This window comes from Mastomys coucha, unplaced genomic scaffold, assembly GCF_008632895.1.
Source record: "Mastomys coucha isolate ucsf_1 unplaced genomic scaffold, UCSF_Mcou_1 pScaffold7, whole genome shotgun sequence".
Lineage (NCBI taxonomy): Eukaryota > Metazoa > Chordata > Mammalia > Rodentia > Muridae > Mastomys > Mastomys coucha.
Window position 1 is genome coordinate 53,487,472 of NW_022196913.1, and position 19,546 is coordinate 53,507,017.

The following is a 19,546-nucleotide window of genomic DNA, read 5'->3' on the forward strand; positions in this document are numbered from 1 at the left end:
GCATCATGAGATAATGAGAGGTCTGAACACTACTGATGATATTATGAATTGGAATTTTCTTCGTGGCAGGGAGGTAGGTGTTCCCTGAATAAAGTGGCTCCTACTGAGAGTGCAGGGAAAGTGATCAGAGGAAGTGAACGACTGCAATTGTCAGCTGGCAACTGTGTGTACTTCCTTTTGTTCTCTGTGCTTCCATGGGTGTCTGAAATTCTCTGTTCATCGTTGTTGTTTTTAAGTGGTTGAATCAAGATTTAAACCTAGGTTTGTCTCATTATAAAGCTAGTTTTTGATGAATTTTCTACTTTCCTCTAAAAGTAAGAATTTTATTTATGTACCTGACATTAAATTTTCCAATGATTCATTAGCCAACATTCAAAAACCTAGTCTCTATCCTAAAATAAAATAAAGTATAACTATCTTTGATGAGATATAAATTTTTAAATAGGAATTTTTGTTTTCATATTTTTCCTAATAAAAATTAGCTGTATTTATGTGAGAGAAATTCAATATTAATAAATTATCCAATTAAAAAATTTGAAAGGTTAAAAAAAAATCTTCTCTAGCGAATCACAATAGTCTCCCTGCCTGGAACGTCTAGGCACGTATAGAGCGTTTCTGGCATCCCTAAGAGCTGGCTGACTGGACTCAGTAGCTGGAGTAATGAGTTCACCCTATCACAGAGCTGACAGAACCTGTCTGGAGAGAACTCCACTAGTCGGTAAACCTGAGGAAGGAAGGAGGGAAGAAGCAGACTTGTGGGCTGTGGAGTGACACCCAGGGGAGTTCTCACTCTATCAGGGAGCACAGGGTGGACACTGTCACCATAGTGACATTTTTAGCACTTCTTTCTAAGACCAAACAATGAGCAGGTATGAGGACTGGCACGACAAGCGTCCATAAATAGTAGGTACAGAAGTAGTCCCCTTCGAGCCAGATGCAGACCGAGGGGGATTCTACAAGGCCTTGGGATTCAGCCATGTGGGGAACACTGTTTCTCTTGATGTGAGAAAGAGCCCTCCTAGAGTGGGTAGATTCCAATAAGAACACAATACACTGAGAGCTGACTGTTCCTAGTAAACACTGAAGGAACAGTTATAGCCAGGGCTACTGCAGCCAGGGCCGCCTCCTCTACTTTTCCATCATCTAATCGGAACTGTTAGAAGAAATCCTGCAATGTCTCTTATTCAACAGCACTAAAGTGAACTTGTTAGAAAATCCTGCAAGAGTACTGTAAAGAAAATGCTCAACAGCTCTTCTGGCTATCATTTGATGGCAACAGGGCCCATGTTATGGTTGGAGTCTTAAATGCCCCTTGCAGGCCCCTACAGTCATAGCTTGGTTATTAGTCTGTGGTGCTATTGAAGGGTAGTGGAACCTTTTTTTTTTTTAAGATTTATTTATTTATTGTTATATGTAAGTACACAGTAGCTGTCTTCAGATGCACCAGAAGAGGGCATCAGATCTCATTACAGATGGTTGTGAGCTACCATGTGGTTGTTGGGATTAGAACTCAGGACCTTCGGAAGAGCAGTCAGTGCTCTTACCTGCTGAGCCATCTCACCAGCCCCAGGAGTAGTGGAACCTTTAAGAGGTAGATTCTAGTAGAAGTTAGTCACTGTGAGCATGCCCTTAATAAAAATACTGAGACTCTGACCATCCCTCTGTCTTTGCTCCCCAGTCCAAGGAGTTTTTGCTGCCATACATTTCCATCATGATATTTGGCCTCACACAGGCTCAAATGAAATGGGCCAGCTGGCCACAGACTGAAACACTTGAAACCATGACCCAAAATAAACATTTTCTCCTCTAAATTAATTAAAAGTTTTATTACATACTACATTTATTTATATTGGGAGGTGGGGAGTACAGAAGTATGGAGCTCAAAGGACAACTTGCAGGTGTTGGGTTCTGGGGTCAAACTCAGGTACTCAGGCCTGGTGGCAAGTGGCTTTGCCACTGAGCTTTCATCTCACTGGCTCCTAAATTGATTTTTATTGGGTATTTTGCCACAGCAATGGAACATTGCCTAGCAGAACCAAGAAGACCAGAGTGGAATCTTTCATCCATTCCCTAGCTCAGAGCTGCAAACAGATGAAAGGCAAGTACAGCAATAGGAGAGTAAGTTATGGCATGCTTCCTTGCCTGGGTACCATAGGAAAACCCATATCAAACCATCGACAGAACAGGGCCTGGATACTTCTCAATATGCTTTACAAGTGACTCCTGCATGTAACTGAAGGGGAAAGAAATGAATGGCTGCTTCCCAGACAGGCATGTGATGTCAGGAACAAATACGTAATCTCAGCCTAAGATGATAATGCAGGAGATAAACACGGTTTGCCACACCTCGTATTCAAAGGCCAAGACATTATTCAGGGTTTTGTAAAGGAATCCTATCAGTCCAGACAGTGAGGCAGAAAGAAAAGGCCATAAACAACACCTGGGCCTGGGCCTCTGAAGTGAAGAACAGAGCTTTTCTTTCAGAGCCTTTCAATTACTTGTATTAAGTGTGAACTTCCACAAAGCACAGAAAGTACACTGAAGAGGTTATTACCATCCATGTGTGCAGCACGCTCACTGTTAGTCACCAATGTGGAATATGGTTCTTCATTCTGTGGCAAGACTCCTGCAGCCATTCTTGTCTGCTGGAAAATTTTAAAAAGATCATTACTTAACTAATCATGTTAGACATCTGCCACCCAATATGACCCCATATGTCTAACTGTATGGCCCTTTTGTTTTCTCTCCCTTCCCTGTATGGCTGAACTTAGGGCATCACAAGTGCTAAATAAGTATCCTACTACTGAGCCACATCCCCAGATACCTAATACTTGAAATATAGCCAGTCCAAGTTCAAATGTACTGTTTGAAAATTCAGTACAAAGAAAGGTAAACTAAAGTTGGGCATAGTGGCACATTCCTTTAATCCCAGCATGGGGGAGGCAGATCTATCTCTTTGAGTTTGAGACCAGTCTAAGTTCCAGGACAGCCAGGGATATGTAGAAAGACCCTGTCTCAAAAAGAAAAAAGAAAGAAAAGAAAAGAGAGAGAGGTAGAAAGACAGCTGAAGAGAAGTATAAACTATCTTACTAATAACTTTTATAACCAATATTGTCCTTTGACCTCGACATGTGCTCAAACATCTACACACACACACACACAGCACACACACATCATGCACTCAAACATCATACACAGACACCAAAAAAGTCAAAACAAGATGCTGCTGGTATTGTACAGAAATTCTTACATTTTTATTTACAATGTTAAACTGCTTTTCTTTGTCATGTTTAGACAATGTTTTATGTTCCTGAATTTATACTGAAAATTCACATAAAAATGAAAATGCAAAACTGCCCATATCTGATTTATGTGTCCTGTTTTCCACTCACAATCATATACTTGGGTACATTTTGATTCCTTGAGAAGAAAAAAAGTACTCTAACAGGAAGAATGGAGGTTTCGTTTTTTGTTTTCTAAAATAAAATAATTCTATCACAGTGGCTTCTGAAGCACAGTCTCCATTCTCCACATGTTCAGTGTGCTAGCCCCAGGTGTTTGGCTGGCATCACTGTCACATGTGTGGCGGGGAACCACACACAGACTGGTGTCCTCAAAAGGGCCAACCACACAAGAGGCAGGCAGAAGGATCTCAAAGTTGAAGCTACAAAGTAAGGCACTATCTCAAAACAAATTCCCAATCCCAACAACCAACCAAACCAGCCTCCCTCTTGCCAGCTTTGTAGCACTAACAGTTGGGCTCTGGCAGAGGACATCTCCTTTGATACAAGGGACACACTCCAAACTACAGCACCTGCTCAGCTTGCTGGAGGCCTGGGTTCAATCCCTCTCATTGTAAAAAGCCTTCACCCCAAAACAAAACAAATAGTGAAGAGTAGAAAGTTTGACTTTAATTACTTGTATAATTACTTGAGTTATAGTGTCAATTTTCACAAGTCTGACATATGTAATAAAAAGTCAGTTTGAGAAATAGACTATAAGACCCTCAATGTCTGGTAACAGAAAACCAGCCCTCTAGTGCGCTAGGCAGATCCCTTTCTTTCTTTGTGGCTGTCAATCTGCCTTTATCTGGGAATCTGCTTACCTCAGTCTCACTGCTTTGGAAATTTAAGGTTTCCTCTTTGCCCAAATAGCTGTAACTTTTCTCCCATTTTCCCCTTCTCATCTAACTAGATCCCTTCTCATCTACCTTCCTCAAGAAAATCCTCAATATATTTCCATCAGGTCATCTACTTTTTATTAAAGGAGGTAACTGGCTTCTTTGGAAATTTCTTTGATATTTTTTTGGAAGTGTTCCTCTGGGTTAGTTTAGATGCATTGCTAAGGCTAACCTTTCCAAGAGTTTGCAGTGGGGTGTCCAGAGGCCTTCCCACTCTGGCTAATGGAGCAGAACTACTTGCAGCCAGCTGACCTCAGATGGCTTGTACGGATCAGCGCTCAGCACACTCTGCAGCCCAGCAAAGCTCTGAGGCTTTCTGGGGTGGGGTCTCCTTCATTCTCTCTGAGACCTTATCTATGCAAAGCCTTCTACTGAGTCCATCCCTCGGTGCATCTCTGGAAGGCCTGCTCTCCTCCCTAAGCTAAGTCTGGAAACTGCCCCCAGGGAGGCAGCTGGTGCAGCCTCAGACTCACCCTGCTTACATCTCTAAAACATGAAGCCTGGCTGCCTACTTTCCAAACATTTTTATAAGGCTGTCTAGAATTTTAGTTAGGGTAAGAAGAAATCTGCTTATTTACCTGTTTGGAGCAGATATCTTTCCACTCATCTCTCAAATTCAAATCTTAGATTTCTGAAACAATGTCTACTGAATGCTACCATTCGGTGCATAGAAACACAGTACAATTATAAACAATTGCTGATCAAAATATCATGATTTAAATATATTATAGAGTCAAAGTTCTGTTTAAAACTTAACTATTCAACTGCCAACTATATGAACTGGTTTGAGCTTTGTTGACTTCTTTTGCAAAACAAGAATTATATATCTACTTTCATAGGTTGTAAGGATAAGAAAGATTGAACGTTTGTGAATGTTATTTTACTTTGCAATACTGTAATATTTTTCCACTCCTTCTAGGCCCCAGTCACTTCCATATGCTCCTACCTTACTTTGTAAGAGATCCTTTGCATTACCTGTCCAATTATTCTGCTAGTAGTAACAGCTGAGCTTCCAAAAAGTCTTAAGAAAACATTAGGTCCATTCACAACTGACCTTATTTATATGCCTACCAACAGAACAAGGAGTTTCAACTTTAATCCTGACTTTCACTCTGATCACACATTATGTAACTTCACTTCCTGACTCAATGACAAGTGTTCACTATATCCTGCAGTTCTTTTATTCCTAAAATCCCCGCAAATGACTCAACTGTTCAGAATTAGTCACACATTTCACAAATTAGTACCTACCACTTAAAGCTTGAGTGCAGTGGTGAACTATTACTCACACATCTAAGGATAACAGGAAGTAATGTTCTACTTCATAAGGAACTCATTTCACAGAGTAGGTGGTGAGGTACTAGAGAGTCCTTAGTACTCTCCTCTCTTCCGCTTTCTGGATGCAACCACGTTCTGTGTCTTTCTCAGAGAGAATTTGTGAGCTGTTGCATCTCACAAGTGCTCCAACCCTTCCCTGATGCTCTCAGCTCCAGCACTGCACCTTGGCTGTGCACCCAGACACTCAGCACCTGTGGAAGTGTGGATTCCCTGTCCCTGCTTCCTAGTGTCTGATTCCAGGGGAGCCACTCTCTGTTCAGTAATGCTACCTGATTCCAGATATTACGCTCTGTCATTCCAAGGTGTGAAGTTTTGTTCACTCTTAAGCACAACACTGTCAGTTTTAGACAATGACCACAGTTCAGGAATGTGAGTGAATTTATCCAAGCCACGGAAACACTATAATGTTCAAATGAAAGCATGTTTTACGCTCATTCATAATATGATGATATGGTGGATTGAATATAATTGGCTCAGGGAGTGGCACTATTAGGAGGTGAAGCCTTGTTGGAGTAGGTGTAGTCTTGTTGCAAGACGAGCTTTAAGACCCTCTGCCTTCCTGGACCCTGCCATGTTCCTGCCATGATGACAATGGACTGAACCTCTGAACCTGTAAGTCAGTCAAAATTAAATGTTGTCCTTATAAGAGTTGCCTTGGTCATGGTGTCTGTTCACAGCAAAATCCAAACCAAGACAGATGATAACCAAACGATACTAGCTCATTCCATGTCAGGAACTAATCCAATTCCTTTATATATCTTTTATTTCATCTAAGCCTTATCATACCTTATTACATAAGACCGCACATTCATTCTCATTCCTACTTTTAATAGACTTTTGTTTTTCACATTTATTGAGTATGTATGCACAGGCCACAGCATACACCTAGAACAATGCAAGTACAAGGACCGTGTCATACTCTCAGTTTCCTGGACACATTTACATCTCTAAGTTCTTGTAAATCTTTCCTCTTGACAATTTTGTGTTCTTTCTGAATCCTCAAGAGATTAGATCCGCTTTCTTCTCAGCCCCAGCCCATCTTTCCTTTCTGTTATGATGCCTTCTCAAATGCCAACTATATATCTGACTCCCATCTGAAGAAAAGCTTCCCTATGCAGGCTTGGACACCATTAAAATAGCCCTCGGCAATCCACAGGGAGAGAGCTGAAGGCCATCTGGCAAATACAATTTATTTGGCAGTTTCTGTGATCTCACACCTTAACTATACCTTAGGGAAGTCAGCAAGCAGACTGCAAGGTTCCCAAGAGACAAGTCACACAGCATAGAAAAACACTCCATGAACCCTCCTATTTCATCATTTAAAGAAACTGCTGCTCAATTAATAGTCTTCAGAAAAGACTTCATGACAAACAAGTGAGGTAACCTGGCAGCAGCAGCTGCTGCTGGTTCACAGCCTACCCCTTCACCACTAGAAGCTGCCCGTGACAAGTTAGTCCTTAGGTCTGAACCAATCTCAAATTAAGGCACAGATACTTTTGTTCTTGAAGACTGAACATAGTCCAGACATTCTTTCTCCCCAAACACACCACAGGGTTAAAATACAGCTTTTAAATTCTACCTGGGTTTACATACACACACACACACACACACACACACACACACACACACACACACACACACACACACACACAGGGCGGGGTGTTGAGTTTACTCTAAAACTTACATGAGTCTCACTAGCCAATTCAGTTGTGGAAAAAGAAGAACAAAGTTGGTGGGCTCATCACCAGTTTCAAGACTTACTGTAAAACTACAGCAAGGAGTAGGGAGGGGCAAGGAAAGAGTTTTGTTACATCAATCAATGTAAAAGAGAAGACTGCAGCAGAGTCAAAAAAATACAGTTAGCCGGGTGGTGGTGGTGCACGCCTTTAATCCCAGTACTTGGGAGGCAGAGGCAGGCAGATTTCTGAGTTTGAGGCCAGCCTGGTCTACAGAGTGAGTTCCAGGACAGCCAGGGTTATACAGAGAAACCTAGTCTCGAAAAACAAACAAACAAACAAACAAACAAAAACAAAGAAAAAAACAGTTAACCAACTAAAAAAATTAATTTTATAAATACAGAGAAGGAAAGGGAGAGGGAGGGAGAGGGATGAAGGGAGAGGGAGGTGGAGAGAGGGAGGTGGGGAGAGAGAAAGAGAGAGAGAGAGAGAAAGAAAGAGAGAGAGAGAGAAAGAGAGAGAGAGAGAGAGAGAGAGAGAGAGAGAGAGTTCTGTATCTACACATTGGTATGCACATGAGAGAATGCAGGATGTCTGTGGAACCCAAAAGAGATCCTCTAGAACTAGAGTTTCAGGCAGTTGTGAGCCACCTGATATAGGTGATGAGACTTAAATTAGGGTCCTCTGCAAAAGTACTATCTGTTCTTAACCATTTCTCCAGTACCTTAAAATACTTTTTAAATTTTCTAATTTTATTATGTGTATAAGTACACATGCATGATGTGGGTGTGGAAGGGGGGAGGTGAGGTCCATGAGCTCACATGGGAGACCAGAGGCCAGTTTTATGGGGTTGGCTCTCTCCTTTCACTTTTATGTAGGCTTGGGTGACAGATCTCAGGCTGTTGAGCTTTTATAGCAAGTACCGTTACCTACTGAGTCATCTCCTGGGCCCCTAAACCAATCAATTTTTGACAAAGGTGCACAGATAACAGGCTGGGAAAAAATATTTTATAACAAATGACACTAGACAATTCCATGTCCATATGTGACAAACTGAGTATCACAAGGAAAATATGGTATTTCTCAAATATACAGAAGTGGGTTGAATTTTAAAATACAACACCTAAAGATTTAATGTTGAACTTAAATATATAAAAGTTTCAAGTTAGACAGCCCAGAGACCCAGGGTAAAACCAAATACTACTTACTGGTCTTATAAAACAAACAAACAAAACAAAACAAATAACCAAAACAAAACATTATCAACAAAATGACTCTCCTAATGAAATTTTGCTCTACTCATAGGCTGGTACCTTATTGAGCCATCACCAGAGACACTTCCTCCTGCAGCAGATGGGAGCAAATACAGAGACCCACTGCCAGACTGTGTGTAGAAAGAATGAGACCTTGGAGCACACACAGCTCTCAATGGGCTGTCTCCATCAAATCCCTCCCCTCAGAGCTCAGGAATCCCTGAGGAAGAGGAGGCAGGTATAAAAGCCAGAGGCGATGGAGGACACCAAGAGAACAAGACCCTCTGAATCAACTGAGCAAGGCTCACATGAACTCAGACTGAAGCAGCAAGCACAGAGAGTACACAGGTCTACACCAGGTCCTCTGTGTATATATTATAGCTTAGCTTAGGATTTTTATGGGACTCCTGAGCATCTGAACAAGTGGGTCTCTGATTCTCACACCTGCTCTTGGGGCTCTTTTCCTACTGCTGGTTTGCCTTATCCAACTTATATGTGATGAGTTTGTTTTATAGTATTATTGTTATTGTTATTCTTATATCATTATTATTTTGTTACATCTGGTATCTCTTAGAAGCCTGTTTCTTTCTAATGAGAGAGAGAAAGGGAGTGGATTCAGAGGGGGAGGGGAGGTGGGGAGAACTGGGAGGAGTGGAGTCATGGGAAACTGTAACCAAGATATACTGTATAGAATATCTTGTATATTCTATATGTATGAGAAAAGAATCTATTTTCAATAAACAACAACAAAAATAAATGTTCAAACTTTCTTCCTGTCAAAGACATTAAGAGAATGAGAAGAAGAAACAGACTGGGAGAAAATATTTCAAATTTCACAGTGATAAAGGTCAAGCATCCAAAACTCAAGTTATACAACTTACACAAATAAGTTAATGGAAAACACTGTTACTTTTGTTGTAGAAAGTAAACTGGTAATAATTAAAATATTTTTAAGTAAAAAATCTTGAGTAAGTAGTAGTATAGGCTGGGTGTCTACCATACCAGCACTGGAGATAGTACCACATGTCTACAGTGCCAGCACTGGGTGTAGTACCATATGTCTACAATGCCAGCACTTGGGGTAGTACCATATGTTTAGTACCACATGTCTACAGTGCCAGCACTGGGTGTAGTACCATATGTCTACAATGCCAGCACTGGGGGTAGTACCATATGTTTAGTACCACATGTCTACAGTGCCAGCACTGGGGGTAGTACCATATGTCTACAATGCCAGCACTCAGGAGGCAAAGGCAGGAAGTGGCAAGTTCAACACAGCAAGAACTTGTCCTAAAAAAAAAATGTCAGGGCTAGAGAGATGGCTCAGCGATTAAGAGCACTGACTGCTCTTCCAGAGGTTCTGAGTTCAATTCTCAACTTGTGTGGTTGTGAGATGGTGGCTCACAATCATCTGTAATGGGATCTGATGACCTCTTCTGGTGTGTCTGATGACAGCTACAGTGTACTCATATACATAGAATAAATAATTAATTGTTTTAAAAAATGGCAAGACAAAACAAATTATTGTTTAAAAAGTATTGTATACTTAAAAAAGTATTGTGTATAATGCATATAATATATACAGAATACAAATCAGTTACATTTTAAATCAGACTTATACATAATGACCTGGGAATTTGACTGTAAACAAGAGGTAAAATTAAGTTGCAGTGTAAGGATTTTTCACATAACTATGTGAAAAAAATGCAAAACAAGAGAAAATGGCATTTGTATTGCTAGAAGGAGAACAATAAGATAGTTTGAGGAACTTAGGTTCAGAACAAAGACAGAATATGTTACACTGCATTCCCTTTACACATTGCTACATTGTTTGAACTTTAAATCAAATAAAACGTTTATATAAAAGAGGAGGAGTAAATAAGAAAGAACAAAGTAAAATCAATATGTGCTTGAATATGACAAGATGAAATGCATCAGTTTGTATGCTAACTTAAAGAAGAAATGGTCCAATACCTGAACAAACATGTCAAGAAACACTTAGACAAGCATTTGGCAGTACATTCAATGTAGGGAAAGTGAAAAATAAGCCATAATATATACCACTAACCACGAGTTAGCATGGCTAAAAGGAAAAATAAATAAGAACTGGGCTGGAAACATGGCTTGGCAGATAGAATCACTTGCTGCATAGCCTGACAATGAAAGTCCAATCAGAACCAACACCGTGCAGGGAGAATGGACTCCCCAAGGTGTCCCCTGCATGCAGGCCATGGACATGTGCACATGTGCACACACATACAATGATAATGTAAAACAAAAGTCAAAGGTTACAAATAAGTCCAGCAACAGTCTATCAAGTGCTGGCAAAGACGGAGAGGAATGGGAACACTCCTTCACTGCCCATGCAATAAATGCAAAATAGAGTTCAGCAGTTGCTTATAAAGCTAAACACAGTGTTTCATGAAATCTGAAAATCGTGTTCCCAGCTGATGTCTGTCATTCAAACAGCTACCCATGAGTCTTCATGGCAGCATTATTTATGATGGCACAAAGTCAGATGGAGCTATGATGTCACACTATACTAGGAATGATGTTCTGTGACGGAAATGAAAAAGCTGTTTATCTGAGAGACATGGGTAAATCCTAAAAGGAAATTAACTCTGTTCTCCACCTGTGTTCTGGGATTGTGCTAAGTGAAAAACTCTGGTTTGAGAAGGCTATATATCACATGAATACATTCATAGACTTTCTGGAAAAGACAAAAACTGCACAGACAGAAAACCAGTGAGTTTTTGCAAGGGTTTTCAGAAGGGTAGAGGGTTGATCAAGTACAGCACCAAAAAACTATCTTATTTCTTAGTGTTATGATAAATACACACAATCTAGTTACCAAGAACCATAGATTTTCACAACATAAAGAATACCTACCAATGTATTTTAAAATTCAAGATTTTAAAAAATTAACCAAGAAGGGGCTGGGTTGCAGCACAGAGATCCCAGATGAAGGCAAAGGAATTTAACGGCATTATAAAGGGAGGAAAGACTCTCACAGAGGGAATGGTGAGAAAGAGGTACAAGGAACTTTGGAAATGAACAGCAACTGTGAGAGAAAAGGAACTATCCATGTGTACTAGATTCTACTTCACAAAGGTCAAGCTAGCAATCCTAACTCTGTCTAGTGTACATTGAGATAGAGAACACAAGTGAAAAGATGGTAAATGTAGGGCGACCTAGAACATGGACTAGGAAGCTATAGGTGAGTAAGGAGGAAGTGAACCATGGCACTGTGGGAACTCCTGCTAAGCTAATAGAGTGCTGTCTCTTATCTACAAGGACATGTTTCCAGGCTTGTCAGTGAATGCCTGAAACCATGCACAGCAATGACCACAGATGTCCTCCACCCTTTTTAATGCATGTACACTTACTACAGAATAATTTATAAAATAGGCAAAAAACAGATTAATAATAACTAATAAAATAGGACAATTATAACAATATACTGCTAATAGTTATATAACTGTTAATAGTTATGTAAAATATCTTATTACATTCTAGCTACTATGTTAGACAATACAATACCTGAATGATTAGATGAAGTGAGGTGAGTGATACAGGCATTGTGATGCAGCCATTAGCCTGCTGCACAAAGGTACACATGTACTGCTACATAATTGAACAGGAGCCCTATGATGGCCTATGGGTAAGTGACTAATGAGTAGGTGGCATTCACAGCATGCATCCACTGGACAAAGGGATGACTCATGGCCAGGGCAGGAGAGAGTGGAGTGCAAGACTGCACCATACTGCTCAGAATGGCACTCAATGTAAAATTTACATTTTTTTTTATTTCTGGGATTTTCCACTTCATATTTTCAAACCATGGCTAACTAGATAACCAAAGCCATGGAAAGCAAAACCACAAATAAGAGATCACTTCAGTAGAGACAAATATGTGATACACACACACACACACACACACACACACACACACACACGCACACGCACACGCACACGCACACGCACACGCACACGCACACGCACACGCACATCTCTGGTCACAGACAGTCAGTTACCTTAAAGCAATGAAACCCTAGCTGTGATGAGCATATCAGAGCAAATCCGGTTTCTAATACTATTCTCCACTGAAGGGACACAGGAACTCTTGTTGAACTGACTCTTTTTAGGGCTAGAGCAGGGAATATTCAGGATTAGCCTAGATCATGTTGTAGTGCTATAAAGCGGATACGAACTCAAAACTCTAGCTGACAAGAATGTCAAAAGGAATGGGAGCCAAATGAAAGCATGCTTGATGGCAAAGCTGGAGCAGAGCGAGCAGAGCGGGCAGAGCGGGCAGAGCGGGCAGAGCGGGCAGAGTGGGCAGAGCGGGCAGAGCGGGCAGAGTGGGCAGAGCAGGCAGAGCGGGCAGAGCGAGCAGAGGGACCGGCACTGCACCCCTCACATTCACAGCTATAAATTCAGGCCATCTGTGTTACATTATCAACTCTTGATAATATAAAATGATGTCATTGTGCTGGTAGTTTCCCAAAGCAGGAGAAAGGCACATACATACAGAAATAAAGGTTAAAGGGGAGGCAGACATGTACATGTTCAGAGAGAAAGAGACCATGTGACAGGCACACTTGAACCAATTCAATCTGAGAAATACTTGCGCCCTTGACAGGCACCACAAAAACCAATGGTATACAAGGTAGTGGAGTGCAAGGATGACCTTTAGAAAGCATGTGCTTAGTAAAAGGGATAGAAGAGTGTACCTGGGAATTAACAAGTGCAGATACTCTAAGGACTGTTGTAGGCAAGGGAAATCAGATCTGATATGCTCTGAAGAGCATTCAAGAATGAAGGCTAGTCTATAATAGGCTGCATTGGGCTCTAAGATCTCTTCGTCACATGTCTAACACAGACTTTAAGGAAATATGTCATTTTTTAAGCTATGAGTATGCAGCACACATGTACCTAAGTATATGAGTGGAGATCAGAAGAGAAACTCAGGTATAGTTCCTTGCTTTCCACCTTGTCTGACAGAGTCTTTTGTTTACTACTAGCTATGCCAGATTAGCCAATCTGTATAGCTACCATGATTGCTTGTCTCCAGCTCCGATCCTGCTATGCCAGGATGCACTGAGATTACTGAAGTCATATGCCACCTCAGCCATCTTACCTGGTATCCAAACTCAGATCCTCATGCTTGCACAGCAAGCCTTACCCACAAAGCCATAGCCTCAGCCCCCATCTTAATTTATACAATAAAAGAGTGTTGTTATTCTATAATTTGAGATCACCTAGACAAGTTAATTTTTTAAAAATAAACATTTAAAGTCTGTATTTTAATTTAGAAAAAATAGTTCAACTTGTTTCCTGTGTTCATTTATTTGAGGAGTTGATTTGCTTGTCAATAACTCTACACCGATCTAAGTAATAGTAACTCAGAAAACAAACAGGAGGTATAGGCAGGCTAGAAGCACAATTATTCTGCCACACATTCATAGCAATTTGAATTATTATGGGTATTCGCCCTTCAAAAAAATCTACAAATCATCAGTAGCATTCCACTTTCCATATTTTGAACCATGTCATATAAGAGAAGAATATAAATGAGAATACTTTCCCCAGGTGTATCAGAACAAGCATAGCTAACCCCAGAGAGAAAAAATCTCCCCTGTGGTTGGTCTTTATCATCTTTGTCTAAAAAGCATCTGCTCAAAGAAAAGCAAATGTTAAACTAAAGCCAGTTATTCAGTATAACAATATAATCAGGCAGGATAAGATGGTGGCATGGATAGGACATTTACAAATTAGGTATACAGACTTTTACAAGTGAAACTAGCTCAGCTACTGGGTAGAAAGAAAGACAGAGCAGCTGATTAATAGTGTTCAACAGGACAAAGAGAAGTAAGCTTGTTCAAGAATGCTTCTGACTCAAAGAGCCAGAAAAATGAGAGGCGTTCGGCATACGACTACGATGATGATGATCAATTAGCTACTAGGACAATCAGCAGATAGAAATCTCATGTAAGAGGAGTTGGAAAAGATATGTGCTGGCATTCACTATGACATATTATTTTGGCAATACACTAAAATATGAAAAATCAAGGTATAATCTATAAAAATATCTAGAACTCGAAGTCAAATATAAAATTCTTTATATGGAAGGTAAACATAAATGTGCATAGGAAAGGGCCTTGCTGTGCAGCAGCTAGCCATAGCTCTCACTTGTCCTCTGCCTGCCTTTTGTCCAGTGAGACCATATCCATGCTTCAACTGTCCCTCTGGCTTCTCAGACGTTCTAAGCCCCAGCTCTGAGGGGTGACTGATCTGAGCCAACCTTCCTTCCCCTCCACCCTAGCCTGAGATGATGGACCAGCCCTCTCCTTTGGATACAGAGGATTCTGAATAAGGGCTTGGAGCTGAGCAGTAGCCAGTCTGCATTAATCATAAACTCCAGTTAGAGACCTGCAATCTGGCCACAGCAGGAGCTGGGCAGGCAGGAAACACCTCTGGGAGCCAGCCCCAAAGCTAGGAGATGCCAGGTAGGGCCATTTTTCTTGATTTACTCTGGCTGCAGGGTTTGACCCGGTCCTGTGCCAGCCTTAGGCTGGACCCACATATGCCAAAGGCAGTATGGAGATGATCTGTATAGAATCAGGCAAGCTCCACCTACCTTTACTCTCCAGACGGGTGCTGACTGCTTAAACATTTTAGACAAATTTCAAAGCCAACAGGGCAGCCTTAGGATTGAGTTTTTCACCTGCTCATTTAACTTTTGTATTTCTTAAGTCACAACTTTGATACAAAGTTAATGTTTGAAAAAGCAAATTCTTTTAAATTTAGATTAATAATTCACACAGATGGAAGCAACAGCTTGTGGCTTGTGACCAAGTCTGTTGATTACTATGGAAAAGGTGCAGTCTGATGTTACCTTGTGCTCAACAAACCCTGGAATTCACAAAAAAAAAAAAAAAGGAGGAGGAGGAGGGAAAAGAAAAAAAGAAGAGGAGGAGGAGGAGGAAGAGGAAGAAGAGGAGAGAAAAGAAAGAAGCTTTCTCCACTTACATTTCTACATTTTACTCTACATAGCTTCTTTATGTTTATAATTAAACTAGTTTTTGAAAGTTAGTTTAGTCACCTTTCTTCAAAGGCTCATGGTGGCCCAGATATCTGTAGATAACCAAAACACCACCCATTCTTACCACAGGTTAAAAATACTTAATGGCTGGTGTACAGCTCACTGATCCAATACTTGTCTAATAGGAGCCAGGCCCTGCATTTGCATTCTAGCATGCAAGTGTAAGTTGAGGAAAGGTTGATACACTTAGCACACACATACCCAAGGCAGATACTGAGGGTGGAGATTAAACCTGCAAGCACTCCGATCTGTGTTTTAGACTGCGCTCTTGTACTAGACCTAAGAGGCCAGGCCCAGCCCAAGTGCTCACTTGCACTAGATGTCAGGTTGTCAGACTGAATTCATAAGGAACCAGTCTTCCAACAGAAGATTAATAGAAGCCCATCAGAATGAACTCAGTTTGCCTGAAATGGAATGATACACAAAGTCCCATTCTAAACCTGCATGTCACCTGTAGTTACCTCCAATGAGCAATCTGGCTTTTCTCCTTTCCTTGCTTTTTCTCCTTTCTCTACCTATAAAGCCAACCTCTCCCACTAGCTTGAGCTATAGGAGCACCTTTAAATAGGATGGTTCCAGATTCAAGAATTTCTAGCCAACCATATCTGGAAAACATTAGAAGTACAGTACAGTGTTGATTATGTCTCTGATTAAATCTCCCTTCGAGGCTACCGTCAAAAGAACCCCACTGTCTCCGGACGAGGAAAGTGGAAATGGGGTGGGAATTAATGAAAGAAGAAGAGAGGATTCTTTTATTCCTGGGTCAGCAGTTTTGGTTTCTGAATTTGTCCTGTGCAGTAATTTAGTTAACAGGAGTCTTCAAGTCTCAACTCTAGCAACAAAACAGCTGTCTAAACAGAACTGGAGTCATGTGAGTAAAGAGCTTGCTTATTTGCCATGGATCATCATATTAAAAAATATGTCACAAAACATAAAATACACAGGCTGGTGAGACGGCTCAGTGGTATAAAAGTGGTTGCCCATCAGCCTGCTGACTTGAATTCCATCCCTGGATCCCACTGTGGAAGGAGAGAAACAACTCCAAAAGGTATTTCTCTAACCTAACACATGTATCATGACATGCATGTACACTTCTGCACACACCACAATAATAATACAGTTCACACACACACAATAGAGTGTACTTCCACTGTACATACTACACACAGATAAACGACTGGAAGAATACACAACAAAAATTAAGAATGGATTATACATTTTTATGTTCTTTTCTGATTATGGATTATTTTCTAGATGTAATTATATATTATATCTTTGAAGAAAAATATTTTATTTATAAAACATAATTATATTATACATCATACTTCTTGGGAAGGAATATTGGGAGCAAAATAAAATAAAAGCACAGTCATGACACGAATTTTAAAAGGCAAGCAATTAATCCCTAAAACACAAGACTCAAAGCAATGGAGAAAATGTAAAATCTCTAGAACCAGGTATTAAAAATAATAAGAAGAACTATCAAAGTCTGACTTGGCAAAGCTGTGAATCTAAGTGCAAACTGTTTCCATAAGTAGGTAATGTTAGAGTCCTTCTTAAGAACATAGGAACTTGCTATAGAATCTGGTAGTAGATGCACTTCAACCATTATACCTAGTACACAGTAAGTATTCAGAAAGTTTTGATAAAAGGAATGTTCTGAATTTACATATAGGGGAGGCAAGTGGGTTAAGGAGATAAAGTCCTAGCTGCAAAATGGAACAGGTGTGTATAAAGCAATGTTGCTTGAACTATAATTAATAGAAATAATTCAGATATTAAAAAATGACATCGTGCCCTTCCTGTGATTATTTGTGGGTCTTCTCTTAGCCTGTCTTTACCTGTAGTAGCCAGCTACCTCTGCTATGTAAAAATTACAGCATTAAAACAGGAAGTCTGGTCTAGAGACTCATACTTATCCACTCTCAGAGAGAATATCCAAAATAAATGAAATATTTTGCACCAGCCAGATCCAGGCTATGTAGATCTGCCACTCAAAAAGTCATTAACTAAATAACTTCCCTCCCACTTTTTTTGAGATATCATTTCACCCCAGTCACAACAGTTGTCATCAAGAAAAACAAAAAACAATGTTGATGAGAACACAAGGAGAGAAAGGAACCCTTCCAAAGTTCTACTCTTGATGGAAATATAAGCCACCCATCATGGAAACCAGTATGAGCTAGCTAGCTATACCAACCATTTCTGGGTATATCAAAGTCTGCTCACCACAAAAACACCTGCATTTCCATGTTTACTGAGGGACACAACAGCCCAGTTACTAAACCAATCTTGGTGCCACTAAGAAAGGAACAGGAAAAGCAACTGTGAGGTTTGAGGGAAATAGAACTGGAGATCATCATCTTAAACAAAACAAGCCATGGAGAGCAGGGTCACTTACGCTCTCTCACATAGAGCATGTAGGGGTGGGGATGCGAAAGGCCATAAGAATAAAGAATCTATTAGAGACGTGGAGAGGAAAGTGATTAAGAAAGAAAACAGACAGGGTGAATATGATCAAAGTGTATCATATATATAATATGTGTGTGTGTATATATATATATACATATATATATACACACATGTATATATTATGTATGGAAATGTCATAATAAAACCCATCGTAACATTTAATATACATTAATGGAAAAAACACAAGAAAAATTTAAAATTGTAATGATCTAAGAGATCAACTTAGATCTAAGACATCTAAGAGTTCTAAGGCATGGTTAAAGAAAAATCTAAATAAACACATACTTGTATGTCCACTGGCACTTAACAAGGGTACCAAGAATAACACAATGCAAAAAAGATGAATACCCATATGCAAGAAAGGAGAAGAAAATTACACCACTTATAAAAATTAACTCAAAGCTGGGCATGGTGGTGCATTCCTTTAATCCCAGCACTTGGGAGACAGAGGCAGGGGGATTTCTGGCCAGCCTGGTCTCCATAATGAGTTCCAGGACAGCCAGAGCTATATAGTGAGACCCTACCTCAAAAAAATTAACTTAAAACATATCAAAGATTTAAAAGGAAGATGTAAAACTATAAGTCCTAGAATTGTGTGCCTAGAAGTGTAATTCCTAGACTTATGTTATGGCGGCTACCAATGTGTCAAAGAAAGTGCAGGGAATTATCAAGAAGAGGACACTTTGGGAGCCATCAAGAGACACAAGCATTGCTCTAAGCATTACAGAAAAAAGTATGGCAGATCCTCAAAACCAATCCAAACCATGTCAGAGCACTTACGCAAAGGTCTGAAATCAGTCTGTCAAAGAGTTCTATGTACTCCCATGCTCACTCTACACTACTCACAGTGTACATACACACACACATAAAATATACGTAAATATGCAAGTCTGAAATCAGTCTGTCAAAGAGTTCTATGCACTCCCATGCTCACTCTACACTACTCACAGTGTACATACACACACACATATAACATACGTAAATATGCACAAGGGAACATTGCTATTCCAACTTTAAAAGGAGGAAATCCTGTTAATTTCAACATGATGGCTGGAGTTGAAAACACGATGTTAAGGAAATGAGCTGAAGAGAAACTACAACAGAAGAGAGCAGAACAGTAGTCAGAGAAGTTGTGGGGAGGACTGGGGAGTGGAGAGATGATTGTCAGAAGAAATGCTAGAAAATGTTAAACAGGAGGAATAGGGGTTTTCCCTCAACTGTGCAACATTATGAATATACTCAGTACTATCATGTATGTTTCCAAATTGCAAAGTTTCAGATGTCCTCACCACGAAAAAATGAAGCAGTAGATGCTAATTTACTTCACACTACAATCACAAATCATAACTATATATTGCTATTTTATATAGCAATATATAAAATTACAAATTGTCAGGCCAGGCAGTGGTGGTGCATGCCTTTAATCCCAGCACTTGGGAGGCAGAGACAAGTGAAATTCTGAGTTCAAGGCCAGCCTGGTCTACAGAGTGAGTTCCAGGACAGCCAGGGCTACACAGAGAAA

The 19,546-nt window shown here is 40.2% G+C and overlaps 1 protein-coding gene across 3 annotated transcripts in view; it reads right to left on the bottom strand.

Annotated features, from left to right (window-relative positions):
- Ptpdc1 (protein tyrosine phosphatase domain containing 1) overlaps positions 1 to 19,546 on the bottom strand; it is a 50,110-nt gene that overhangs the window by 27,518 nt on the left and 3,046 nt on the right. The window contains exon 2 of one of the 3 annotated variants that reach the window (XM_031358479.1): positions 2,555 to 2,642. In XM_031358479.1, coding sequence (XP_031214339.1) covers positions 2,555 to 2,636 — 82 coding nt within the window. In that variant the 5' untranslated portion in view covers positions 2,637 to 2,642. Of the gene's footprint in view, positions 1 to 2,554; positions 2,646 to 19,546 lie in introns of those variants that run through there. The other 2 variants (XM_031358478.1, XM_031358481.1) reach the window with 2 other exon arrangements.